The sequence below is a fragment of the Linderina pennispora genome (assembly GCF_002104995.1).
Source record: "Linderina pennispora strain ATCC 12442 chromosome Unknown DL89scaffold_2, whole genome shotgun sequence".
In the NCBI taxonomy this organism is placed as follows: domain Eukaryota; kingdom Fungi; phylum Kickxellomycota; class Kickxellomycetes; order Kickxellales; family Kickxellaceae; genus Linderina; species Linderina pennispora.
The window spans coordinates 1,335,423-1,361,340 of NW_024468250.1; the positions used below are offsets into that span (position 1 = coordinate 1,335,423).

Consider the following 25,918-nt stretch of genomic DNA (forward strand, 5'->3'; position numbering starts at 1 on the left):
CTAAAATAGGTTGTAGAGAAACCACACCTATCTTGAACATGGTGACATCGTCTCGATGCTGGGTGACATATTGTCGTTGGCTGGTGATATGCCATAGTCGGTGGGGTCTCCTCAGCTAGCTTCAGTTAGCTCAGTGTCAATATCTAAGCTGTCACCTGTTTTTGTCTGATCAGCCACCTCATTTCTCGCGCTCGGTCCTCCGAGTAGACAGGGGTTGGCATTTATGTGGCTGTTGGTGTTCAAATGGCCAAGGGCACCACACTTGAGCATAATACAGCAGCTAGGTTGAAGCCAATGCATGTGTGAATAAAAGGTCAGTACAATTGTGTGAATATTATTTGTGGCTACCTCTGCGGGAAGCTCTATGCTCCTGAGGTTTCAAAAATTGTTTTGCAAACTTTGTAGTGGCACCATCCAAAGTAGTTAGCTAGAGCTCCTATATATATGCAGTGGTTTGCTAAAGAAAATCGTCTCGCTATCTCACTTTTCTTGCAAACATTGCACATCTTAACCACTCAAGAACCAACTCTTACAGAGCATACTTCAACATCTCCCGCAGAATGAACCTGTTTATCTGCAAGGTCGCACTCGCATCTGGCGGGGTGGCAACTAACATCCCCATTCCTGGTGACAACTTCCCTGTCGTCAAGGAGCTCGCTACGTCTTTTCTGGATGGCGGTCCTCCTGCTGTCTCTACGGAAATCGAACTCGTCGCACTCTTTTTGGCATACTGCAGCTCCCGTAATCCCGATGTGGCCGTTGTCGTGTTCCTTCACCTCCATCAAGGATTCTGTCCTGACGAGAACATCCACGTTGTGGTCCAGCAGCTGAACCTGTCTGCTGAGCAAGCGCGCACCGTCCTGAAGGGATACTATTCGGTCTGGAACATCCTTGAGGCGCGCCAGCTGCTGCCCGAAGTTCCTGTTCCCGCCATCTTCTCGGATGTGAACATCAGGCTTGCTGTCATGTTTGGTGGGCAGAGCGGAGCAGAAAGCTGCCTTGACGAAGCAGGGTGGCTTCTTGACGTTTATGGCCCGCTGCTGTCAGATTTTGTTACCCATATGTCTGACTTCCTCAAGCGCGAATCCGCCAACCCCCTAATGGCGAAAGTTCATTCGCGCCCACTAGACATTGGTAGCTGGCTTACTTCTCCCGATGCAATGCCTGATGCCAGGTATCTGGCAATGTCACCAGTTGCAATACCCATACTAGGACTAACTCAAGCGATGCATGTGACTGTCTTGTATAAGGCACTCCATGTAAACCCAGGCGACCTTGTCTCACGCTTTAATGGTAAGCACACATCATTCATCACTGGTTCCAGTGTATGCCAAACGTCGGTATTCATCATTACTAACTGTTCATTTTTTACATCTGTAGCTGCAATTGGACACAGCCAAGGTATATCCATGGCTGCTGCCTTTGCTTCCGTGACTGACGAGGCATCATTCTATGCCATCACCGAGAAGATTCTCGGTATCCTTCTTGCGATACCAGCGATTTCACGGCTTGATTTCATTTCCAACGCATCGCAGACAGACATTTGTGGACCTCCCTTATGCTCTGGTGAACTCTCCATGCCCATGGTCTCTGTTCGTGGCCTGGATAAAGCAACGTTGGAGTCGTTCATTACTGCGTTTAATGCGGATCGCACAGACGACACGTCAAGGGTCAATTTGACCCTAGTCAATGGCCCCTCAGACTTTGTCATTTCTGGACACCCAGGCGCTATTTCCCACTTTGATTGTTTCATCAGCATGCACACAACCTTGCCAACAGTGGATCAGTCGTGCATCCAATTTTCTCAGCGCAAGCCAGTTGCTGTCGTTAGTCCGCTTAGCATATCTGAACCGTACCACTGCGATCTCCAACTAGAGAACGCGTTTAAGGTGTACGAGTTTGCAGCTGCTAAGGGGTGGATCCTTCACGCTGACACTCTTCGCATCCAAGTCAATGGTGGAGATGATGGGCACGATCTTCGCGACGAAGCTGATCTCACTCGGTTCTTGATTGACAGCATGGTTATGCACCGTGTCAACTGGCCGGCAGCCGTCAACAGCACTGATACCGCGTTTATCATCGACTTCAGTCCAGGTGGCTTCAGCATCTTTGGGAAATACACCAGAGACATTCTGGACGGCTACGGCAAAACCGTCATCAGCATAAGCTCGCTTATTGCTAACACTAAGTCGCGCATGGGGTCTAAGGCCGATTTGTTCAAGCGGAATATATCCGACGTCTTCTCGGCGCCCAACTGGCAGAGCGCTTTCGGTCCACGCCTTGTTCGAACCGCACATGACGGCCAGCTTCATATTTGCACCCGCATGTCGCTCGCTCTTGGACTCCCGCCTGTGATGGTTGCAGGGATGATGCCGACTACGCCCAACGAGCACTTTGTCGCAGCTATCAGCAATGCTGGGTACTATGTCGAGCTTGCCGGCGACGGGATGTTTAATGAGAAGCTGTTCTGCGAGAAGGTTGAGAACTTGGTCAATCGCCTTGAACCTGGTAGAGGATTCGCTTTTAGCGCCGTCTACATGAACCAGAAGCAGTGGGTGTTCCAATACCCAGGTATCCTGCATATGCGTCGAGAGGGAGTACCGATCACAGGGCTCCATATTAGTGGTGGTGTTCCCTCAGTTGCTGTCGCCAACGGGATAATTGCGAACTTGCGCAATGCGGGCATAAAGCATGTTGCCTTCAAACCCGGGTCAGTGGCTACAATTCTCCAGACACTCGCGATCGCTGGGGCAAACCCTGACTTCCCAGTCATTATCCAGTGGACTGGCGGTCGCGGTGGTGGCCACCATTCGTGTGAAGACTTCCACAAGCCAATTCTGGAGACCTACAGCAAGATCCGGTCACTGCCGAACACCATCCTGGTCGTTGGGTCAGGGTTCGGCGATGCCGACAGCATTCTGCCATATCTCTCCGGCCAGTGGAGTGTCCAGTTTGGATATGCGCCTATGCCTGTTGATGGAGTATTGTTAGCTTCATGCGTCCTCACTGCAAAAGAGAGCGCCATATCCCTGGAAGCAAAGGAGCTCATTGCGGCAGCTACTGGCGTTGAGGACAGCGAGTGGGAGTCGTCATATACTGGCAATGCTGGCGGAGTGATATCAACGCTGTCCGATTTTGGAGAAAATGTCCATCTTCTAGCTACTCGAGCTGCGCTGACTCTCAGAGAGTTGAACGACATGATATTCTCAAAGCCCCTCGCTGACCAGCTGCCGACAATCATGGCAAACAAGGATCATATCATTAAGCGGCTCAATATTGACTGTGCGCGGCCATGGTTTGGCAAGAAATCCGACGGCCGGGTGGTTGATCTGGAAGAGATGACGTACCTGGAAGTACTCAATCGACTCATGGAGTTCATGTACGTCGCAGATAAGTCCAAATGGTTGGATGTGTCCTACTGCAGACTTTTTGGGGAATTCATTTCGAGGGTTGAGGACCGAGTGTCTGGGGCAGAAACCACCCGAGCATTTAAGTCTGATATACAGCTTCAAAATCCATCCGGGATCATTAATTGGCTGGTCAAAAACTACCCAGAGATAAGCTGCGCTCTTATTGCGCTTGAAGATGTTCAGTATCTGGTCTGGCTTTGCAAGCGTTCTGGGACCAAGCCAGTTCCATTCGTTCCTATCCTCGACGCCGACCTGCATGTCTGGATGACAAAGGACATGTATTCACAGGCTGAGGATTTGGATACAGTTGTTGACAGAGATGTCCAGCGCACCGTTGTTGCCCTGGGTCCTGTGTCTGCAAAATATGTTACCACAGTCAACGAGCCAGTCAAGGATATACTCGACCGTGTTTACACCGGGCTAGCGGAGAATCTTAGCAAGTGGGATTTCGATAAGGATGCATCTCTAGTCCGTCCTTGCGAGTACCTTGCACCAGAGCCTTTTCCAGTATCGCTCCCTACCTCAGTTGCAGTGGCTGTTGATGAATCAAGCCGCATATACAAGCTTCCAACTGATGCAGCACTGCTTCCGGATCATGATGTATGGCTAGAGGCCCTGGCTGGTCCTACTCAGAGCTGGCTTCGTGCACTTCTCACATCGCCAGTTGTAGCTCGTAAGTCACTGTATGCTGCAAATCCAATAAGGCAGGTTCTGCGACCGATGGAAGGGCAAACAGCGGAAGTGGTCTTTGATGACGATAAGCCGGCCAAGCTCGATATCCACGGACCAACTGGGTTATTGGACATTTGTGTGCAGTTCGATGGCGAGAAGAATATTCTGGTGAATATTTACCATCGGATTGGCGAAGAGCAGTTTGAGATTCAGTTCCCCTACATCTACACGCCATCCAGACCTACAGCACTTGTTGCTGAAGACGTTGAGGGCCGGGACTTGTCATACCGCAATGCGTTCCTTGACATCTATGGAATAGCAGCTGAGTCCGCCGACATGGGCGGGAGTAGTCTATATCGACTCTTTTCGGATATTGAGCACAAGTCATTCGCTGTAACGGAAGACTTTGTTCAGAGATACTGCTCGAGTGTTCACAACTCATCAAAATATTATAAAAAAGCAGTTGGTGAGCAACATCTGGCTCCAATAGACATTTTCCTCAGCGCCATGGCCAAGCAAATGGTTTCTATTATGACCACCCCTCCACTTCATCAAGGACTTGTTAGAGTTCTCCATCAATACCATAACGCCGAGTATGTATCAGGTGTGGCGCTACTGCGTGTAGGAGATACCATTGACTACCAAGTAGCACTTACTGCTCTTGAGAATATGGATTCAGGTCTGAAAATCACACTTACGACAAAGTTTCACCGTGAAGGAGCACTCATTGCCACGTCTAAAGATGTCCTCATCTCGCCTAACCAGCATGTGACATACAGCCAGACGTTCCGATCAGGTGATGAACCTGTACGACGCATGCTAATTATATCTGATGTGATGCCAGCAGTTCTTGAATCCAATGAGTGGTTTACTTGCAAGGAATCCCCTGAACCGTTCAAGATCTTGCCTGGCGATATTCTGGAGTTCAAACTTCATTCTCTGTACCAGTTCAGATCCAAGAATCTGTATTCCAAGATCAAAACAGCTGGACCTGTGTATCGTTTACAAACCTATGGGGAATTCGAGCACATCGCTGATGTCTATTACGAGGGAGATGGTGTTTGTGGAAACCCTGTCCTACAATATCTAGACGAAAATCATTTAGAGAGTATTGGTTTTGTGCCTATTGAGCATGGGGGAACGGCATCATGGCAAGCAGGAAATTCTGGCATCTTGTCTATGAATGCTCCATCAGAGAACTGGGAGTTTGCGCATGCTTCTGGCGATCAGAACATGCTGCATACTAATCCGTATATAGCTGCATATCTGGGAGAATCGGAAATGCTCTGCCAAGGTATGTGGACATCTGCTGCAACCCGTGCTATTGTCGAACGAGTTGTTGCTGATAACGACCCTCGGCGCATGCGCTCATACAGCGTCCAGTTTGTTGGAAAGGTCTATCCAAACGACAAACTTCGGGTGGAGCTGGCTCACACGGGAATGAACGACGGATACATGGTTATCGATGGCAAGACGGTAAACCAGAATGGGGAAACAGTGCTGACGCTCACAGCTGAGGTTGCCCAGGCAAAGACTGCATATGTCTTTACTGGCCAGGGGTCACAGTTTGTTGGCATGGGGATGGATCTATACATGTCATCCACAGCTGCTAGAGATGTGTGGGACCGAGCTGATAGACACATGTTGAATAACTATGGTGTCTCGCTACTGAAAATAGTCCAGGAGAATCCGAGAGAGTACTTGGTTAAACTCGGTGGCAAGAAAGGCACACCAATTCGTACAAACTACCTCTCTTTGGTACGTGAATTTGATGGCAAGATAGAGCAGCTGATTCCGGAGATCACTCAGTCATCGAAATCATACACGCACCGGTGTTCAAATGGCTTGCTCAATGCGACACTGTTCACACAGCCGATCCAGACGGTGATGTCGCTAGCTCAGGCTGCAGACATGCGTGCTCATGGTCTTATTCAGGACGATGCTATTTTCGCTGGCCATTCGCTTGGTGAGTTTGGGTCACTCGCAGCAATTGCTGAAATTGTTTCTGTCGAAGATGCGGTCGACATTGCTCTCTATCGCGGGCTTTTGCTCCATACATCAGTAGATCGGGATGCCAATGGCTGCTCCCAGTATGCGATGGTATCTGTTCACCCGCAGCTTGTTGGAAACAACTTCAGCGAGGCCAATCTACTCCAAATAGTTGACCGTATTCGTGAACGAAAACAGCAGCTCCTTGAGGTTATCAACTACAACGTTCGTGGACAGCAATATGTTGTCACAGGACATGTGGAAAGCCTATATATCATGTGTATGGCTGTAGAAGAGCTCTCGTTAAGCTTTCTGTCATTAACAGAGTCGAGAGTGGATGATCTAATATCAAGCACTATCGATGATATACTGGCTTCCCATCCTAATGAACAGATATTGCAAAATGGCCGAGCGACAACCGTAATCCTTGGTGTTGATGTTCCGTCGCATTCAAGTCAGATGGCTACAAGTATTGATACGTTCCGCAGTTTGCTTGACCAAAGGATCCTACATATACAAAGGCTTCCCATATTACTCTGTGGGAGGTATATCCCCAACCTGACTGGGCAAACGTTTGCGATTACAAAGAAATACCTTGAATATGTCTATACTCTCACCCGCTCACCAGTTATTGAGGATATCCTTCAAGTCTGGAGCACAGGTGATGATTGTCCGTCAAAGGAAATGGCATCAGTTGCACGGACTCTTCTTATTGAACTTTTATCTTTCCAGTTTGCTTCGTCAGTAAAATGGATTGAGACCCAGGACGTGATGTTCAATAGGTGTTCTGTGAAGCGCCTGGTTGAGATTGGTCCAAGCTCAACATTGTGCCGTATGACAACCCAAACTTTGGAGAGCGACAATTGGTTGCGCAAAGAAACTGCTACTCTACATGCACTCAAGGATAAAGATGAGGTGTACTACATAGGTGCTCAAAGAGATGGTGTACCTACTGATCCATTGCTGCTAAGGTCAGCTCAGAGTTCAAGCACTAAACCGAGCATTCAAGAGAAACCATTTGAGCCCCAAATTCCTGCCGTGGAGAAACAGGTACCTTCGCTTCCTGTTCTGCCAGCTGTGGTCTCATCTGTTGATGATGTGCCCATTCCAATTATTGACATACTGGTAACAGTTATTTCACGAAAGCTCTCTATGGCTGTTCCTGAAATCAATCCCAACAAGTCGATTAAGGAACTTGTAGCTGGCAAGTCAATGGTGCAAAATGAACTATTTGGTGAGTTCCAAAAGGAATTTGGTAAGAAACTTCCTGATCATGCCGAGGAGCAGCCCATAGAGGAGCTTGCCAAGAAGCTTGGAAGCACTACGGACTCCCTTGGCAAGCACTCTCAGTCACTTGTTGGCAAACTGCTGACTAGCAAATTCCCAAGTGGGTTCACACTGTCAGCTGCTCGTTCTTATTTGATGGATAAATACGGGCTGGGTCCGCGCAGACAAGATGCCTTGCTACTATTGTCAGTTACTATGGAGCCACCAAATCGACTTGCTGATGATAATGCAGCCCATATTTGGTTGGAGACAGCGGCCCAAAAGTATGCCAGACATGGAGGAATACCATTGACGGCTGCAACACAAACTGGAAATAGCAGTGGCAACATGACAAGTTCGGTTGTTATCAACAGCGCTGAATTTGACAAGGCTCAGAGGAACCAAAGAAAATTAATTCTGGATCAGATAGAGACGCTCGCGAGACATGCAGGCCATGATATGCGCCAAGGTGCCAGATCAGCTAATGAGCAGCAGTTGGAGATTGCAGCTCTCAAGCTCAACATTAATGAAATTAAACGAGAGGTTGGTGACAAGTTTATCGAAAAAACCAGAATGCAGTTTGATGCATACAAGGCTCGTCACTTTGACTCATACTGGAACTGGGCCCGTCAGGACGTGTTTGAATGGATCTCTGGCATTCTGAGCGGAGAGGACTCAAGCATGGACCGTGCTACGTATATGAAACGTATCCACATGCTCAAGAACCGGTCCAATCCTGGACTGCTTTCGATGTTGCAGGCATTTATTGGGACTCTCAAAGCAGACTCTTGCCCATCTGCCCAACGCGCACTGAAGCAAACGGAGATTATCTATGCAGCGTGTAGGGAGTCAGAAAACGTGGCACCTGTCTATAAAGAGCTTTCGACCCCAATGCGACCACATACTGAGGTTACTCATAAAGGTGATATCGTCAGTTCCGAGATTCCTAGGGAAGGCGAGAAATCGATATGTGACTACATTAAGAGTATGAAAAACACCAACCAGGATGGATTGCCTTTGCTACATATGCATGAAAAGCATGCTGGAAACACTTGGTCATATGACAAGGAGTTGACTGATGAATACTTCAGTTCGATGGAGGACGCGGCGGTAAACGGTATATCGTTTGAAGGCAAATGTGCACTGGTTACCGGGTGTGGAAAGGGATCCATTGGCTCAGGTTTGATCGAAGGCTTGCTATCTGGTGGAGCAAAGGTTATTGCCACAACATCCAATTATTCCCTGTCGTCAATCCGATTCTTCGAAGAGATGTACCGGAAGTTTGGTTCTCGCGGATCTGAACTGATTCTTGTCCCCTTCAACCAGGCATCATCATGTGATGTAGAGGCCCTCATCCAGTATATCTACAATAAAGATGGCCTTGGATGGGATCTGGACTACATTGCCCCATTTGCTGCTTTCCCAGAACATGGCAAAGATGCAGCAAGTGTAGACTCCTATTCTGAGCTAACAATCCGTATCCTTCTGACTAATCTGTTCCGGATAATAGGACAGGTTAAAGCAGCTAAGATAAGGACTGGAAACATCCTTCAGCCATCGTTACTTATTTTACCACACTCGTACAACCGTGGAATGGTAGGCTATGATGGGATGTATGGTGAAACAAAGGCAGCCTTGCATACACTGTATAACCGTTGGCATTCCGAATCATGGTCAGACTATATCTCCATAACAGGGGGTGATATCGGATGGACTCGTAGCACAAACATGACATTTGGAAGTGCAAATGTGTATGCAACCATAGAGGAAATTGACATGCGTACGTTCTCTCGCGAGGAAATGTCTTTCAACATACTTTGCCTGCTATCACAAAGAATGGAAGAGGCAGCGCACAGCAACCCTGTGTTTGGCAACTTCAATGGCATGCGCAAGGTAAACGAAGGCTTTGGGAAAGATTTGGAGAAAAGTCGCTCTGAACTTAAAAGCGCTACCAACGAAAGAAAGGCAATAAGTGCAGCCTATTGCCTAAAACACATAGCGGAGAATACGGAGGCCATATTACAAGTGGAACAGGGAAACAAGACGATGCCCCGAGCCCAGCACAGAATCGACGCACCACTTGTAAAGTCATATGAACAGCTCGAACACCTAAGATGTCTGGAGGGCATGCTTGACTTGGATAAAGTTGTCGTTGTGACAGGGTTTGGTGAAGTTGGAGGATTTGGGAATGCAGCCTTGCGCTGGGAACAGGAGGCGCATGGTGTGTTTTCAGTGGAAGGCTGCATTGAGCTGGCATGGATGATGGGGCTGATCAAGAGGTTCTCAGGCGATCATCCTGACACTGGAAGCTATTACATTGGTTGGGTTGACGCAAAAACTCAGGAGCCAGTGCATGACATGAACATCAAGGCAAAATACGAGCCATATATCTTGGAACATACCGGTATTCGTGCTGTTGAGCCAGAAGTTTGGGGGGAGGATGCGGTGAATATGAAGTCCTTCATCCGCGAGCTTCAAATCGATCAGGACATGCCTCCATTTGAGACCAGTGCAGAGGAGGCTGTTCATTTCAAACAGGCCAATAGGGACAAAGTTGACATATGGGAGAACCCTGATGGAACATGGTCTGTTAGATTCCTCAAAGGCGCAATAATCCATGTGCCAAAGGCGGTTACTTTTAACGGTGCCCTTTTATCTCAATTGCCCACCGGATGGGATCCAGTTCGGCTAGGAATACCCAAGGGCCTTGCACAGGGTATGGATGAGTTGAACTGCTACACACTCATTGCTGCGATGGAAGCGCTTCTCAAATCTGGCATTACGGATCCATATGAGCTGTACCAGTACTTCCATGTTTCAAAGGTTGGTCACTCAGTTGGATCTTGTTTAGGTGGAGCACAAAGTAATAAAGACTTAGTGCACGGCAGGTATATGGACAAGAATGTGCACCCGGGCAAGTTGATCGAGTGCTCTGTCAATAATATGAGTGCATGGCTCAATACACTTCTGTTCTCGGCATCTGGCCCATTAAAGCCGACTGTTGGCGCATGTGCTACTTCAGCCATCGCACTAGACCTTGCCGCGGAATCTATTATCCAAGGAAAAGCGGATGTCATGATCGCTGGTGCAGGCGAGGGGTATACCAGTGATATGTCATATGAGTTGAGTTTGATCAATGGCATCGTGAATCCTACGGATGAGCGCATCAAAGGAAGAAATCCTAAGGAGTGCTCACGGCCCTGCACATCTACCAGAAGTGGGTTTGCTGAGAGCTATGGCTCAGGGATGGCCGTTCTAATGTCAGCCTCTGCAGCTCTCAAATATGGTGCGCCAATCTATGGAATTTTGGCAATGACTGCCACTGCCACCGACAAGTCAACACGTAACTCGGGTGCCCCAGGCCAAGGAATACTGTCGATTGGAAAGGAGAGTCCTACCCTGTCAGACTTGCAACTGCTTGATATCCATTATAGGAGGCAGATGCGTGACGCACAGCTGGCTGCACTAGATCGTATCAGTAATGCCAGCGTGGCGAACAAGATGAAAAAGGCAGTTAAGACAACATGGGGCAACGACTTTTACAAAATGGGTGAGTCTATCTCGCCCCTTCGTGCTGCACTAGCGACGTGGGGTCTAGATGCAGATGATATTGGGCTGGCGTCATTCCATGGAACATCCACCAAGCTGAACGATAAGAATGAGTCCAACATTGTGAACATACTCATGAAGCAAATTGGACGCACGCCTGGTCTTCCAGTCCCTGTTGTTTGCCAGAAATGGATTTTAGGCCATATGAAAGCATCCTCTGCGAGTTGCTCCATGCATGGTATTCTTCAGTCAATGACGACGGGGCTGATTCCAGGAAATAGGAATGCTGACAATATTGATAAAGATTTTGAGCGGTTTGAGCATCTCGTCTATCCGAGTAAGACTATCCATGTGCCGACTATCAAGGCCGCGCTGTTCACATCGTTTGGATTCAGCCAGTCCAATGGAGCAGGACTTATCGTTCATCCGGACTACCTATTTGCCGCACTTTCAAAGGAGGAGCTGGACGAGTACACAACTAAAGTCGAAGAGCGTATGAAGAAGTCAACTCGCTACCTGCAGGGTGCACTCCTTGGAAATCACACGTATTTCCAGGCAAAGGAAGCAGCCCCATTCTCACAGGAACAAGAAGCTAAGGTGTTCTTAGATTCAAATGCAAGGGCCAAGTTGGACTCCAGAACCAACCAGTACACATTCTGAACAGATCCAATACTTTTTCAACTGCAATCATCTTTAAATATCAGAACTGAAATTCAATAAAAACATAAAACATAGATTTAGGACGTCCATTAACTACTTGCAAGTGTTAGAATCCCAGGATCCGATTACTGCGAACTACATAGTTTTCATCCTGTTGTCCTTTTCTTTCTTTTTCTTTCTTTTTCTTGTTGGCTGTGCCGCCTGAGCGATGGTATAAAACCTTTGCGCTCGCCTCTCTCTTCCTATTTCTCTTTAGCTTTTCTTTTCATCAATATAATACTTGACCTTGTCGCTTTCTATTGATACTTTGCTCACGCTGCTGGCATATTCTTGGACCGATAAATTACTGTTCGAATATCTGTTCCGACTATAAACGAAAATTACACACATATATACATATAAGGTACTAGAATTGCTCTGCTCGCGATGCGAGCTCGGCTGCTAGTCAGCATGGGTTGACACGTCGATAAGGGCATCACGGCGAACCGGTCATTTGAACGTGTCGGATGGTTGTTGGTGCAATGTCGACCATGGACATCTCTCACCTTGGGACTGGTACTGACACCTGGATGGGCCTTCCAGCGCCTCTGGTGCTGCTTGTTTGACTTAGCAGGCTGCTGCTCTGGTAACCTTCGCGCTGTCATCGTGTTGGCATAAAACGGTGCTAGGACACACCGCACAGATGCACAGGCAGCAACGTAGGCACGGAATTTTGCTGGGCTAAGGGTCCGGCAGCAGTGCTTGGAAAGCTCTGCCTCTGCTCTGCGGACAGCATCTTCTGGGACTTGATCCTTTGTATCCCAACGAATCCTGTCATAGTGGCGCAGCTTGAGCTCCTTATTGCGCTGCTGCCGTGTGTAGCGGTAGAGCATCTTTTCACCCTCTTTCCCATTGCTGCTATTTTCGTGCATCATATACAGTAAATCGCCCCGACCTGGATCGATGAATACACAGCGGCCTTTCAGATTCTGCAGCTCTGGCTGTGGGATCTGGTGGATATAGCGACAGTCAGCTATAGTATTGCCTCCCACAGCACCACCTCCTGCAGCATCGCCTGCAACATCGCCTGTAGCATCGCCTGTAGCATCGCCTGTAGCATCGCCTGTAGCATCGCCTGTAGCATCGCCTGCAACAGAATTGCCTCCCGCAGCATCGCCTCCTGCAGCATCGCCTCCTGCACCATCAGCATCTACTGCACCATCAGCCTTGAATATCTTGTCTTGCAACAAAATGCATATCGTTACACCATCTGTTGTCGCCATTCCGTGGAATTTTCTATCACCATGCGCCTTAAATGGCTTTGATGTTAGATCTGCGACCCGGCCCCACACATCCCACACAGGTTGTGTGATCCCTTGGACCGGGTCGTGTGCACAGACTGGGGGTGCTGGTGCATATGCATTGTTAAGTGCTGCAACAGTGTCTGCTGCTGTCGCCGATGCAGCAGCAAGTGAATCAGCTGCTACTGCTGCAGTTGCTGCAGTAGCCTCTGTTGCATCCGATGGCATCTTCGCTGCTTCGCGTGCAGCCTTCTTGGCCAATTTTTCGCCCTTTTCTGCTGCTTTCCTTGCCTCTGTTGCTGCCCTCTTTGCCTCGCTGATCTCGGTAAGCTGCTCACGTGTTTTCGAAATAAACACCTGCTTGATTACTTGCTTGTCCAAACGCACATGGCCTGGGATCCATGATGTCCGCAGAGGCAAGCATTGGGGGGGTGACTTGCCAAGCTGCTCATTCTCGATAAGCTGGCATAGGCGAATGTATGCACGCAGATGCTGAAGTGGATTTACCTTGGCATCATAGTATCTGCTGTCTTTGGCGAATCTGTACTTGGCATCATAGGCATTGAGGACTGGTGCCAGCTTGTTGTAGATTGCAAGCATCAGTGGGGTGAGCACACTGAGATCAGGGTGCCTAGAGGCAACTGCCTGGCGGAGCTTCTGTGCAGGTGTATAAATACACACTTGACATGCGTTATTGAGCTCAGCCTTGGACACATTGCCCATTGTACTGTGCAGTGTGGTTTTGCGGCTGCGAATATCAATCAATTTGGCCAGAATCTACTGTAGGTAGGAGGCTATTCACAAATAAGAAAGTTTAAAGAATCCAAATATCTTAAATCAGAATATCCAACTAACCAATTAGAAATCATTTACTACCAGTTAATAAATATTTTAAAACCAGAATGTTTAGTAATAGCCAAAAAGATATTAGCAGCTAGATTAACTAATAAATAAAAATACAAGAAAGGGCACTTCTACAAAACTCCCATTGGCATCCTAAAAAAGTTTAGTTAACACATAATTAATATGCTTCTTCTGAGATAGAGACTGGGTCATAAGAAATCAACTACAATTTTTTAGGATGCCAATAGAGGTTCCATAGAAGTGTTTAAATAATAAAAGAGCAAAAATTTTTAGAAGATTGAAGTATTTATCACTTAGTTTAGTAACTGTGAATGACCTCCTATTACTATTCATTTGTATGCCACTTTATATGCCTGCAAACATAGCATACTAGTATTTTTTGATTTCATTACTTATGACTAAATCTATGGTCCTATAGTTTACTGACTGCCCTTGTCTCTTACACTATATCTCCTCTACCTATAACAAGGTTATGCAATCACTATATATCTTTAGTATGGTTTGTAACCCCTTTAAATAACTCCTATCATCTGGCAAATATATACAGGCCATGTATCTACAACAGTTTCATTCTATATAAGACGTTTTACCATATTAGATATGGCCAACCACATTGCTATGATATGCGATCTACATCCCAGTTTGTCACCATTTTGCTATTGTTCATAGCAGCTCAGTAATTTTACTTTATATGGTGCTCACAATAGAGCTTAGGTGTTGTGATACTGGTAACTTAATGTGGTATATAACTAGTGACAGTAAAGAAACTAAGGAGGGCTGCTGACGCGCTGGCGTGTACTGAACTATATAGTGGGGCCACTATACTCTTGCGTATGCACTGTGGCGTGGATCTAAGGATCAGGATCAGTTATGCAACATCCTTCCCTTCCAGCCTGCACCTACGGTGGGTGGACTGAGCGTTGATATGCCCGCAATGTGCGTTGTGCATGCTTCAAGTTGTCTGCGGATATCCACTCATCGTGATCCCGTGTGTAACCCTTCCAGCGAACTAAGTATTGCCGCCCCTTTGTCCGGTGGTCCCGATGGTCTATGATCCCTTCGATCTCATGCTCACCCTGACCATCGATTGTACTCACGGCCGCCGGGCACCGCTGGTCCTTCCTGCGGAACCTTTCCGACTCGATATACTTCCTTACTAGTGCTACTGACACCACTGGATGTATGCGCAGTTCTGGGGGTAGTTCCAGGCGGACTGCATTCGGTCCGACCATTTCCACTACGGTGTATGGTCCAATATATCGGTCCTTCAAGGGTGCTGGTGTCCCGGCCATATATTCGGGAGTGGCTAATCGTGCCAACAAGTACACTCGATCGCCCGCCTGTAGTGGTAGTTTGTCACGGCCCTCGTTGTAGTACTCTGCCGACTCCCTGTTCGCCAACTCGATGTTATCTCGGATCTCCCTTGAAATGGTTTGTAGCTCTTGGATGCGCTGGCTTGTGGTGGTGCTGCTGGTTGCTTTCTCTATCTGTACCCCGTTGAGTAATCTGGGCGTATACCCATAATTTGCGTAAAATGGCGCGTACCGGGTGCTGCAGTTTTTGAAGGTATTGCATGCCCACTCCACAAATGGTAAGTGTTTCTTCCAGTCATTTTGGCGTCGGTTTACCACTGTCCTAAGCATCGTTTCAATGGTCCGGTTTGCCCTCTCCGTCTGCCCATCTGTTTGGGGGTGGTGCGCCGTGCTCATATTCAGCCTTGACCGTAGTAACTGGGCCATTGTCTTCCAAACAGTCGATGTGAACCGCGGATCCCGGTCAGATACTATCGAATCAGGTACCCCATGTTTGCAGAATACCCTGGTGAGTAGTAGCCATGCAACATCTTCAGCAGTTGCAGACATCGTCGTCGGTATACAGATAACCATCTTTGTCAGCCGGTCTACCACAACTAGGATTGCATCACAACCATCAGATATGGGTAGTCGTGTGATGAGGTCCATCGATATACTTGCCCATGGCCTTGCTGGTACCGCTAGGCTTTGCAATAGCCCATGTTTCTTAGCCTCGGGTTTGGCACGTTGGCATACGTCGCAGGATGCTACATATTCGGTTACGTCTGCCAGCATACCTGGCCAGTAGTATGATGCCTGTAGTTGCTGATACATACGGTTGATACCAGGGTGGATCGCTGCCAATGTATCATGGAACTCCGACAGCAGCAACTTGCGTACACTTCGCTTGGCCACACATCTCTTGTTGCTCCGTAATAGGTATCCATCCTGTAGTTTGTACTTCTGCAGCTGTGTGTCGCTTCGTTGTGTCTCCATGCCTGTCCCATTCTCCGCAGCTAGCAGCTGTTCCGCGATGCGTGCCAGGTCCTTGTCGCCCTGGTATGAATCCTCTGGCTTGGCCAATACTGTTGTCGTTGCGGTTGATACAGCATTGAGATGACAGCTTGTACCAGAGGAGCCAAATCCCTTTTCGCCTCGGTCATGTTGGCCTAACTTGTCCACTGCTTGTACGGCTACTATTGGTAGCATGTGTGCTATCATCTGTGCTACACGTTCGCCCACTGCGACTGCATATGGTTCTGCGCTGCTATTCCTCAGAATCACCGAAACTTCCCCTGTGTACCCTGGGTCGATCACTCCTCCCTCCACTGTAATCCCTCGTTTGGCTAGACTACTGCGGCTTATCAGCTGCATATACATGCCTGGTGGAGGTGTTACTGCGAACCCCACTGGTACTAGTTCTGTGGTACCTGGTGGGATGAACACGGCTCGCACTGATGATATGTCCAGACCAGCATCTGTCTGGTGGGCACGGCTAGGTAGGGTTGCACGTGGATGAAGTAATTGGATCTGAACGCTGTTCCGCTCACCTGTCCCCAGTTGCTGGATGTGTAGGCTATCCAAATCTCTAGCTGCTTGGCCCCCGATTGCTGAGCCCATGAGCTGATCCTCGTCGCTGTCCTCACCGGCCCGTAGCGCTGTGCGGACTACGTCTGGTATAGATTCTGTGTCTGACTCAGATTCACCGTGTGCCTCCTGCTGCTCCTGGTACGATCCCTCAAACCATATTGGTGGTGGTGGCGGTGATGCCAGCATTGGTGCATGTGTCGGCTGGGTCTCCATGTGGGTTGGTTCCTCATCTTGCGATCTAGCTACCTTGTCACTTTTGGTCATTGAGGAAACCATACCCCCCCGCGAGGTGCCTTGGCTTGGTATCTCCGTCTTGTCATAGTAGTCGCTTGGCTGTTGCAGGTCGGTACTTGAGTTAATCGCTGGGGCTTGAGACAAATGACCGTCGTATGCTGTCAAGGGTTCTGATGCTCCTACCCCTCCTGGTGGTCGTGATAGAGTGTCTGCAACTACATTCAGTTTACCTTGGCGGTATGTTACAGTAAACTCGAAATCAGCCAGCTCATCTAGAAACCGTGCGAACTGGTTATTTACTCTTGACTGTAAGCGTAGGTGCTTAAGTGCACACTGATCTGTGAGTATCTCGAATCCAGGGTCAATCAGGTAGTGCCGCCAGCTCCGCAATGCCTGGATTATTGCTAGCAGCTCCTTTGCATAGATAGCATGCTTCATATCTGCTCGTGATAGCCGCTTTGACAGGTATGCCACTGGGTGCCAGCCATCCTCGTGATGTTGGTGGAGGACTGCACCAATGGCATGGTGTGATGCGTCAGTCTCCAAACGACGTGGCAGTATAGGATCGAATGGCCGTAGTACTGGTTTGGAACACAGGGCCTGTTTCAGCTCCTTGAATGCGGTTTGCGCCTCTGGCGACCAGCGGAACACGCCATTCTTGAGTAGATCTGTGAGTGGCCTAGCGATGTGTGCATAGTTGTTAATAAATCGTCTGTAGAAGTTGCACGATCCCAGGAAACGGCGCACGTCTGTCTCATCCCGTGGTTGCGGCCAATCTGCGATGCCCTTTAATTTGCCTGGATCCATTTTGATGCGATTGTGCCCCACAATATGTCCCAGAAACTCCACGCTATCCATGAAGAACTCGCATTTGCTGGGTTTGCAGTACAGCTTTTCCTGGCATAGCGTCTGTAGAACTGCGTCGACGTGCTGCTGATGTGACACCCTGTCCCTGCTGAATATCAGAATATCATCGAGGTAGGCCAAACAATATGCATGGTGTCCTGCTAGCGCTTCTCGTATTGCTCGCTGGAAGGTGGGTGGTGCATTGCAGAGTCCAAATGGTAACACACGGTACTGGTATGTACCATTGTGTGTTCTAAACGCTGTCTTGGGTTCATCACCTGGCCTTATCCTTATCTGGTGATATGCCGCATGCAAGTCCAGTTTGCTAAACACATTGGCGCCACGCAATTTGTCTAGCAACTCATCGATACGCGGGATCATAAATGCATCCTTCTTGGTGACCTGGTTTAGCCGCCGATAGTCTATGCACATCCGCATGGTACCATCTTTCTTTTTCACAAACAGTACCGGGGCACCCCATGGTGATAATGATGGCTCGATGTAGCCTCGGTCCAGCAGTTCTGCCAACTGTCGTTCGAGTTCAGCTAGTTCGCCAGCTGACATCCTATATGGCGTCTGTGCATATGGGCGTGCCTCTGGTTCCAGGTCTATCCTATGCTCTATGTGTCTCTGTGGGGGTAAGCCCTTTGGTGGCTCACACAGTATATCAGCGAACCTCTCCCTGATCTCCTTCGCTTCCTCCCCTCCGGCCACACCTCGTCTACCCTGCTCTGTCGTAACTGGTGTGATGATTGCGATCGTGACAGTATCAATGTCCTGGCTGCGTGTGTCAGAAGCTAATGTCGTGCAGAGCTCGTTGACTGAGATCAAATCAATGCTCTTTTCTCGCTGTGTCCTCGGCGTGCGCTGTACTCCATGGGCTCGTACATGGGCCCCGTTGTCTGCGACGAACTCCAATGTCTTGTTGCTGCAGTGTACAGATGCCTTATGTGCTGCCATCCAATCGAATCCTAGCAGTATATCTTCACTGATTGGAACGACCATGCACTTGAGCAGCGTCTGTGCATTGGTATCTCCCAATATAATCGGCATTGACACCATCCACTGTGCTCTATAGTGCTCACGTCCGTCGGCCAGGTGTATAATGACATCACGTTCCGTACGCGTCTGTTGTAGGCCTAGCTCCTTTGCTAGCCGTGGCGATACGCAGGTACCCTGTGATCCCGTGTCCACAAGAGCATGGTAGTTTCGCCCTTTTACTGTGCAGGCCAACAGCAATTGGTTTGAGGCAAGTCTTGAAGAGTGGAACGCAGCATTTATTGAAATCTTCATGCTGGCCACTGCAGGTGCGGATCTGGTGCTTGCATGGGCGGGTCCGCCTACTCTTTTCCCAAGGGGCTCCCTGAGAATGAGTCATCAGACTCGTTACCATTCTTCATATTGAGCTGGTTGACTCGTGCTGTGTTCTTGTTGCCTGTTGCACCCTTTTGGCGAGCTACATCACACTGGCGAAGTATGTGTCCCTCATGGCCACATGCGATGCACTTGCGTGCCTTCAGGCGTGCAGTGAACTCGTCATATGTCACCCAGCCTTTAACGCGGTCGAATAGCATACTTGAGCCTCCACGATATCCCATGGTTTTCTGTGAGCGGGTCTTCGCTGCGCGCACCTTCAAGTTGTCCACCTCCATAGGCTCACCATCCGTGGCTGAGCCTGTGATGCTCGACCTTGTAGTGTTGTGCGTGGTTGCAGAGTGGCGAGCAAACTGTAGTTCTTGGAGTGCGGCCGCCTTCCTACTGATGAGAGACTTGTCCGAGCTCCGCATAACAGAGGTCCGCATTGCCAACGGTAAGCATAGGACATACTGGTCAGCTAGTAGTGCATCGCTCTTAATCCCTGCTTGGCGCGCCAGTTGGTCGAAACGTGTGTTGAACTCGTTTGTCGACTCAGCACCTTCAGCAAGTGTCAGCTGCTGTAACTTGCTCAGCGCAATCACTGAATCTCCAGATGCTGCCTCCCGAGAGTCGAGGAAATCATACAGGTCGGAGAAGGAGTCCTGTAGCTTCATCGTTTCATTTACGACGCCCGTATTGTGACTATCCTGGTATGACGCCCAGGCATCCCGTAGCTCCGGTGAAATCGTTGCACTGGCTAACTTGAACCGGTCTCTCTCATCCGTTACGCAAAGTCCCTCGAACATATCCATCATGTCACGCTTCCAGCGTGTCAGGGACATTGATACCTTAGTTCCGGTGAACTTCCCATTTGCTTGTGCCCAGTTGACCGCCGTATTGAAGGCCCGGGAGAAGTCGGCTGTAGATAGCTTCATCATGGCTATTACCAATCAACGCCGATTGGAGTAACGTGCAAAGTTAGGTGATGCTACCAGGTGTTGTGATACTGGTAACTTAACGTGGTATATAACTAGTGACAGTAAAGAAACTAAGGAGGGCTGCTGACGCGCTGGCGTGTACTGAACTATATAGTGGGGCCACTATACTCTTGCGTATGCACTGTGGCGTGGATCTAAGGATCAGGATCAGTTATGCAACATTAGGTCTCATGAGAGAAAGGGAAAACAGGGGGAAGAACCCCTATCCTGAATTATAAAAAGTTGGCCAGATTTTGTATGCTCCAAAACCTTTTCTTTTCGTCTTTCCAATAAAATCCCACTACACATAATATCTACTATGATTCACGCATTCAAACAGCTCTATTCTCATGTTACTTGTCTATGGTTAAGCCGCGTAAACTCGCTCACTATTTTCTGGACAGGTAAATACTCAATCATTACTTTTCACTTCATGTTCCATACAAACCGTTTTTATTGCCAATCTCCGCTAGCACACCTTTGCCGAAATAAAAACTGTATTTCTTGATGCATTTGCAATTCGCAACATCGCTGTACTCTTGCACACCACGTTTTCGACCTGTCCTTGCAGGTCTCTAGTCGCTGTTCAATCTCTCCTCCATCTTGCCTTTGTCTTCTTTCTGACTCTCATATGTTTGTTTTAGTCTTTGCGTGGTGTCAGTATGAACCCTGCTTTTCATAGTTGTACACTCCCCCATGAGAGTCTTGCCATATGATATCCGGTAATGGGTGATGGAGGACTGCCACCAGCAGCGGCTCGAGAAGGTGGCGATGGTTGGGATTCCATCAGGCCCGGTCCAAGATTGTACTGTGCGGTACCGGGGAACTGGCGAAGTGCAGGAGCTGTATGACTTTGGCAAGTCTGGTCAGTCTTTCACTTTCGCTGTACTGAACATTCTAGCGACTTGGCACTGCATTTGTATTACTGATGAAGAGCCAGGGACTGAGAGGCATTGGAGACTAGAGATCTGCAAGCGGTATTGTTGCTACCTTTTCAACTCCAGGTATGTATAAACATTTCAAGAACTCATTCAAGACAAAAGATGGTTTCTGGCAGCGCTACACTGTGTACGGATCAGAGAAGCATCGGGGTTCAGCACGTCAATAGCTGCGGCTGGTGTTGCTCAATACTTTGCATTCAAATATACTACATAATCTTCGATGTACATGGCAGAAGTCGGGGTGCTGGTTTTCCAGGTAGTCTATCTCGCCTTGAGATGTCCCCAAGAAATTAAACAGTCTGGCTTCTTTCTACTTGTTTTTGATAAACAGGATAGATGGGCTATGTAAGTGAATATCACCACTAGATATGTGACAAGCATGTCCATTCTGTGACCAAAAAGATAGCGTGACTGGTCCTTGTTGTGGAGGATGTACGGTGTGCAGAGTACACCTAGTCCACCAGGCACTACCTCGATACCAGCTGGGATGACAGCACGTGTTGGGCCATCAGCGTTGCTCATCAGCCATCCAACATCAATACAAAGAATTCTGAACAAACCCTATGCCAGCATACAGAGGGTGATAACCCGCGCAACGTAGACAGCTGTTGGCCCCAGAGTACTGGCATGCTCGGATTCCACCACGGCTTAAGCCAGACACTTACATATGGAATTCTCCAGCAATGAAAGCCACATTTGGCTTCAAAGATAGGCACCTTTCTGAACTCTGTTGTTTTACGGCAGACAAACGGCACATTCGCCATTGCCTGGCATGCAAGTGGAACTCACTTCACTTTATCCTAGCTACTTTTTACTGCATGAAGCAAGACTGCATAGAGGAAGGTCACTCGAAAGATAGGACGTTTGGTAGCCTTGTGTTCTGGCCACTACCCGCAGACGCACACCCCGGAGACCAGGCGTGGAGCTAGAATGTGTAAGCAGTGTAGAACATGGCCACGGAACTTGGATCTTATATACAACATCCAAATGGACCAGTTGCAATGTTTTTGCTCAATGGGATTTGAAGTATTTGGAAACTGAGAGTTGTGCATATTCAAGCCGGTACCTGGCAAGTAAGAATCCCCATATTTGCCACACCCCAATCAGATTGCAAATCAAGAGGAAAACCGCACGCATGCAGCAATGCACATACACCCTTGCTTTTATACCATGTCAACCATCGAGCAGAAGATCCTGAATGGCGAGTTCCGGAACATGGGTGACGAAGATGTGTCTGAGCGGGTGCGGGCCATCGCTAATGAAGACTCCACTCCCAGCGATACCGAAGACACCTCCCCAGATCTACCGCAACAGCAGCTCGCTACGCACAACGGCCCACAGACAGGCGTCAAGGGAATAATCGCCGACTACTGGCACCAGCGTCAGACCGAGAACGCGCGCCGTGCTGCCGATACAGCCGCTGCACAGTCCGAATTCTCGGCTCTTATATCGCAGCGCAGCATCCAGGCATCGACAAAGACTATTTGGACCAAGGACGACGAGTCAGATACCGATAGCATTGACGCGCTGCTAGCTGATGATGACGATGCGCAGTTTTTCGATGACTACAAGCAGAAACGGATGGATGAGATCACGCAAAAGGCAGCAAAGGCTGGGCTCGGATATTTGCGCGATGCGACGCCCGACGAGTATGTGGAGACTGTCGAGAGGCACAAAGATGTGGTTGTGGTGCTTGGCAACGAGAATGTCGAGGTATCGGCGCGATTCGAGCGCTTTATCCGCGGAGAGTGCGGGAAATACCCGCACGTCGTGTTTCTGAATGTGCAGGCTGGCCTGTGCGGGTTCGAGGATCCAGAGGTGCTGCCGATTGTGCTGGTGTACCGGAACGGCGATTTGAAACACAACCTCGTGCATGTCGTCGACCAACTCAAGGGCGGCGCGGGGTTTGAGCCAGAAGATGTCAGGCGGCTGCTGGAACGCGTGCTGGAGAAGTGACATCGGAGAGAAGCGGGAGAATTGGCGCCGGTCGGCATGCCCCGGGTATGCCACCCCCTCCTCCCCCTGTTGGATCTTTCACACGCCTAGCACATGCCGCATAGGGTACGGAAAATAAATTGTGACTGTGGAATTGGCATGCCGCAGATCCAAAACGGTACGAATAATTCCGACGGCGCGGGGGTGTGCTCAGGCCACAACAGCGCTGAGGCGAGAGTTCCTTTATCTGCGGTGATATACGCTTCATTTTTTTAGCGCTGGCACCGAGTAAAAAAGCTAGTGGTGAGGTGACGCTGGCACGTCTTGCGCCGATAGGCCGGGCAGACTGCCCCTATACTGCACGAAGGCTGCACGAATCTGGGCTCAGACGATCCGCAACTTCGCTTTTTCAGATCAGGGTTTGCGACTTTTGGTCCTGCTTTTGGAACCCAGATAACACGCAGAAGGTTTTATGTGACAACTGTTATTGGGTAGTAGTGTTTAGACAAGAGAATGAGGAAACAGAAAGTAGTTGCTAGAAAGGAGCCATAGAAATAAACAGCTTACTCCTTGGAAGCAATGTACTTGATCAGGTCGACAACACGGTTCGAGTAACCGAACTCGTTATCGTACCACGAGAGGATCTTGACGAACTTGTCGTTCAGGGCGATACCGGCCTTGATGTCGACAATGGACGAGTGGGCGTCACCCTGGAAGTCAGTGGAGACAACCTCGTCCGAGGTGTAGCTCAGGATACCCTTGAGGTCGGAGTCGGCGTGCTTCTTGACGGCGGCAATGATCTCGTCGTACGAGGCAGACTTCTCCAGGCGGACAGTCAGATCGACGATCGAGACGTCGGGGGTGGGGACACGCAGCGACATACCGGTGAGCTTGCCGTTGAGGGCGGGGATGACCTTACCGACAGCCTTGGCGGCGCCAGTGGAGGCGGGGATGATGTTCTGGCCAGCACCACGGCCCGCACGCCAGTCCTTGCCCGAGGGACCGTCGACGGTCTTCTGGGTGGCGGTGGTGGCGTGGCAGGTGGTCATGAGACCCTCGACGATTCCGAACTCGTCGTGGATGACCTTGGCCAGGGGAGCCAGGCAGTTGGTGGTGCACGAGGCGTTCGACAGAACAGTGTCGGTGGCGGGGTTGTAGGCATCGAGGTTGACACCGCACACGAACATGGGGGCGTCGCCCGAGGGAGCCGAGATGATGACGCGCTTGGCACCACCCTGGAGGTGGAGACCGGCCTTGTCCTTGGAGGTGAAAACACCAGTCGACTCAACGACGTAGGTGGCACCAGCCTTACCCCAGGGGATGGCGGCCGGGTCGCGCTCGGCGAAGACCGAGATCTCCTTGCCGTTAACAACAAGCTTGCCGTCCTTGACAGCGACCTCGCCCTTGAGACGGCCGTGGGTCGAGTCGTAGCGGAGCATGTAGCTCATGTACTCGAGATCCATGAACGGATCGTTGATGGCAACGACCTGAACCTCGGGGTGGTCCAGCGAAGCGCGGAAGACGAGACGGCCGATACGACCGAAACCGTTAATACCGATCTGGATGGGAGCCATTGTTGACAAGTTGTTTGCTGACGAGTAAGGTTACTACGAAAGGGGGGGTGATTCTACAGAAGGCAATGGAACAAGAGCCAGGGTTGTTAGCAAGACAGTCCGGAAGCGCACAGCGAAATAAGCAGCGGGATCAAGAAGTGAAGAAGAATTTTACCTTTTGAAAAAAGAAGAGGTGGATGAGAAAACTGAAGAGAAACGAGAGGCAAGGCGAGGGCCGGGCGGCAGGCTATTTATTCGATTCCGGAACGGCGCGGCCCCGCTCTGGAATTCGTGAGCGATATCAGAGCAACAATGCTAGTTCAGCTACTACTCTGCATATTACACAGAAAAAGCGCCCGTTTTGTGATGGGGGCGGGCGCATGTACCCACCACCCACCCGGAACCCTCCCCCTACAGGCCGCGGCTGATAAAAAGTTTGGGCCCTAGTCCGGACATACATGGGCCCACCTTTTTTTGGGCGACTGACCGCGCGCACAGGAGGACATCCGCCGGTATTTGCCGCATGCGGGTTGCCTGGCTGCAAATTCGCTCTCCCCTACGGTTTATTCGATACCTGGATTCTGACATCATGACATGTCTGAACCCACACTGGGCTTTTTTTGGGTGGCCAAGAGCATCCAAATACCACCCCGGCGTGAGAGGCATGGGGAGATATGGAATTCCTTGGATCAAAGCACCTGATGCGCACGGAGCGGCCGAACCCAAACGCCAGCCAGTGGAATGAACAGCGCCGATTCTTTCTCCTTGCTGCACCCCCAACAACGTCCCTCTGACAATTGCTGGCAGATGCGTGGCATCTTGCTGATTCCGTCAGTGCTTTTTCCGTCGGCGCTTTTTCTGCCAATGGCTGCACTCCACCTCGCGCCCGATAGGCACGCGTTGTCAGCGATGTCCGATCCCAAGTAGCCTGCTTCTGCATTTGGGATGCCTGCAAACCTCCGTGGTTGGCTAAAAAGCTCCCTCCTTCCGCCGCCTCACAGCCGCCGCATGCGCTCGCTGGTGGTCCGATGGTTATTTGCGTAAGCGACCGCAGCTGCAGAGAAGCAGGCAATCACACGTCGTGAATGCGCAGGCGGCGGGAGAGGGTCAAGCCAATCATAGAGGAACGTGGGGTTTAGAAAGCCACGCCAGAATTCGGTATGGGCGCAAGCGGTAGGATTGTTACTCCAGAGAGACCGTTGGCAACAGAGTAACGGCGGCTAGTGGATATCTCCATGTGAGTACCGCTCAGGGGAGTCTCTTTGCCAAATCACAGCACCAACATACGGCATTAAGATGCTGCAGTGGCGCGGACCGTGGCTACACTATTCAGTTGCTGTGAGCATGTACTTGAGCCACTTTTGGACCCAGATCAAAAGGGTGGATCCAGAGTTTGAGCACGTTCGAGCCGAAGCAAAAATTCGAGCCGACGAGTTGACGAGCCATATATCCCAAAACGCATCTGAGACAGTGCTGACTGCCCGCCTTTGAATTTGCGCATTTT

General features: G+C 49.6%; 5 protein-coding genes across 5 annotated transcripts; 2 read left to right on the forward strand and 3 right to left on the reverse strand.

Annotated features, from left to right (window-relative positions):
- The first annotated feature begins 482 nt into the window (after window positions 1-482).
- DL89DRAFT_265360 (uncharacterized protein) lies at window positions 483-11,811 on the forward strand. The gene is made up of 2 exons (XM_040886626.1): window positions 483-1,293; window positions 1,381-11,811. The coding sequence occupies exons 1-2, from the start codon at window positions 561-563 to the stop codon at window positions 11,544-11,546; spliced, it is 10,899 nt and encodes a 3,632-aa protein (XP_040746562.1). The 5' UTR covers window positions 483-560; the 3' UTR covers window positions 11,547-11,811.
- Window positions 11,812-16,110: 4,299 nt separating this feature from the next.
- On the reverse strand, window positions 16,111-16,602 carry DL89DRAFT_220633 (dUTPase-like protein; the record flags this gene model as incomplete). Its single annotated transcript, XM_040884466.1, has 1 exon — window positions 16,111-16,602. A coding segment is annotated over one exon (492 nt), but the record flags the coding sequence as incomplete, so codon positions are not given.
- A 2,199-nt stretch (window positions 16,603-18,801) lies between these two features.
- Window positions 18,802-20,170, reverse strand: DL89DRAFT_90115 (uncharacterized protein). The gene has a single exon (XM_040892226.1). The coding sequence runs from the start codon at window positions 19,944-19,946 to the stop codon at window positions 18,993-18,995; it is 954 nt and encodes a 317-aa protein (XP_040746564.1). The 5' UTR covers window positions 19,947-20,170; the 3' UTR covers window positions 18,802-18,992.
- Window positions 20,171-22,096: 1,926 nt separating this feature from the next.
- DL89DRAFT_290956 (thioredoxin-like protein) lies at window positions 22,097-22,882 on the forward strand (the record flags this gene model as incomplete). The annotated part of the gene is made up of 1 exon (XM_040890149.1): window positions 22,097-22,882. One exon carries the CDS (start codon window positions 22,097-22,099, stop codon window positions 22,880-22,882), a length of 786 nt encoding a protein of 261 aa, XP_040746565.1.
- A 542-nt stretch (window positions 22,883-23,424) lies between these two features.
- On the reverse strand, window positions 23,425-24,719 carry DL89DRAFT_277503 (glyceraldehyde 3-phosphate dehydrogenase; the record flags this gene model as incomplete). Its single annotated transcript, XM_040889446.1, has 2 exons — window positions 24,590-24,719; window positions 23,425-24,488 (listed from the first exon to the last, which is right to left on the reverse strand). The coding sequence occupies exon 2, from the start codon at window positions 24,433-24,435 to the stop codon at window positions 23,425-23,427; it is 1,011 nt and encodes a 336-aa protein (XP_040746566.1). The 5' UTR covers window positions 24,436-24,488; window positions 24,590-24,719.
- Between the last annotated feature and the right edge of the window lie 1,199 nt (window positions 24,720-25,918).

Coding starts and splice junctions, on each gene's coding strand:
- DL89DRAFT_265360 (XM_040886626.1), top strand. CDS start 561: ATGAACCTGTTTATCTGCAAGGTCGCACTCGCATCTGGCGGGGTGGCA. Junction 1,294..1,380: donor CCTTGTCTCACGCTTTAATG/GTAAGCACACAT, acceptor TTACATCTGTAG/CTGCAATTGGACACAGCCAA.
- DL89DRAFT_90115 (XM_040892226.1), bottom strand. CDS start 19,946: ATGATGAAGCTATCTACAGCCGACTTCTCCCGGGCCTTCAATACGGCG.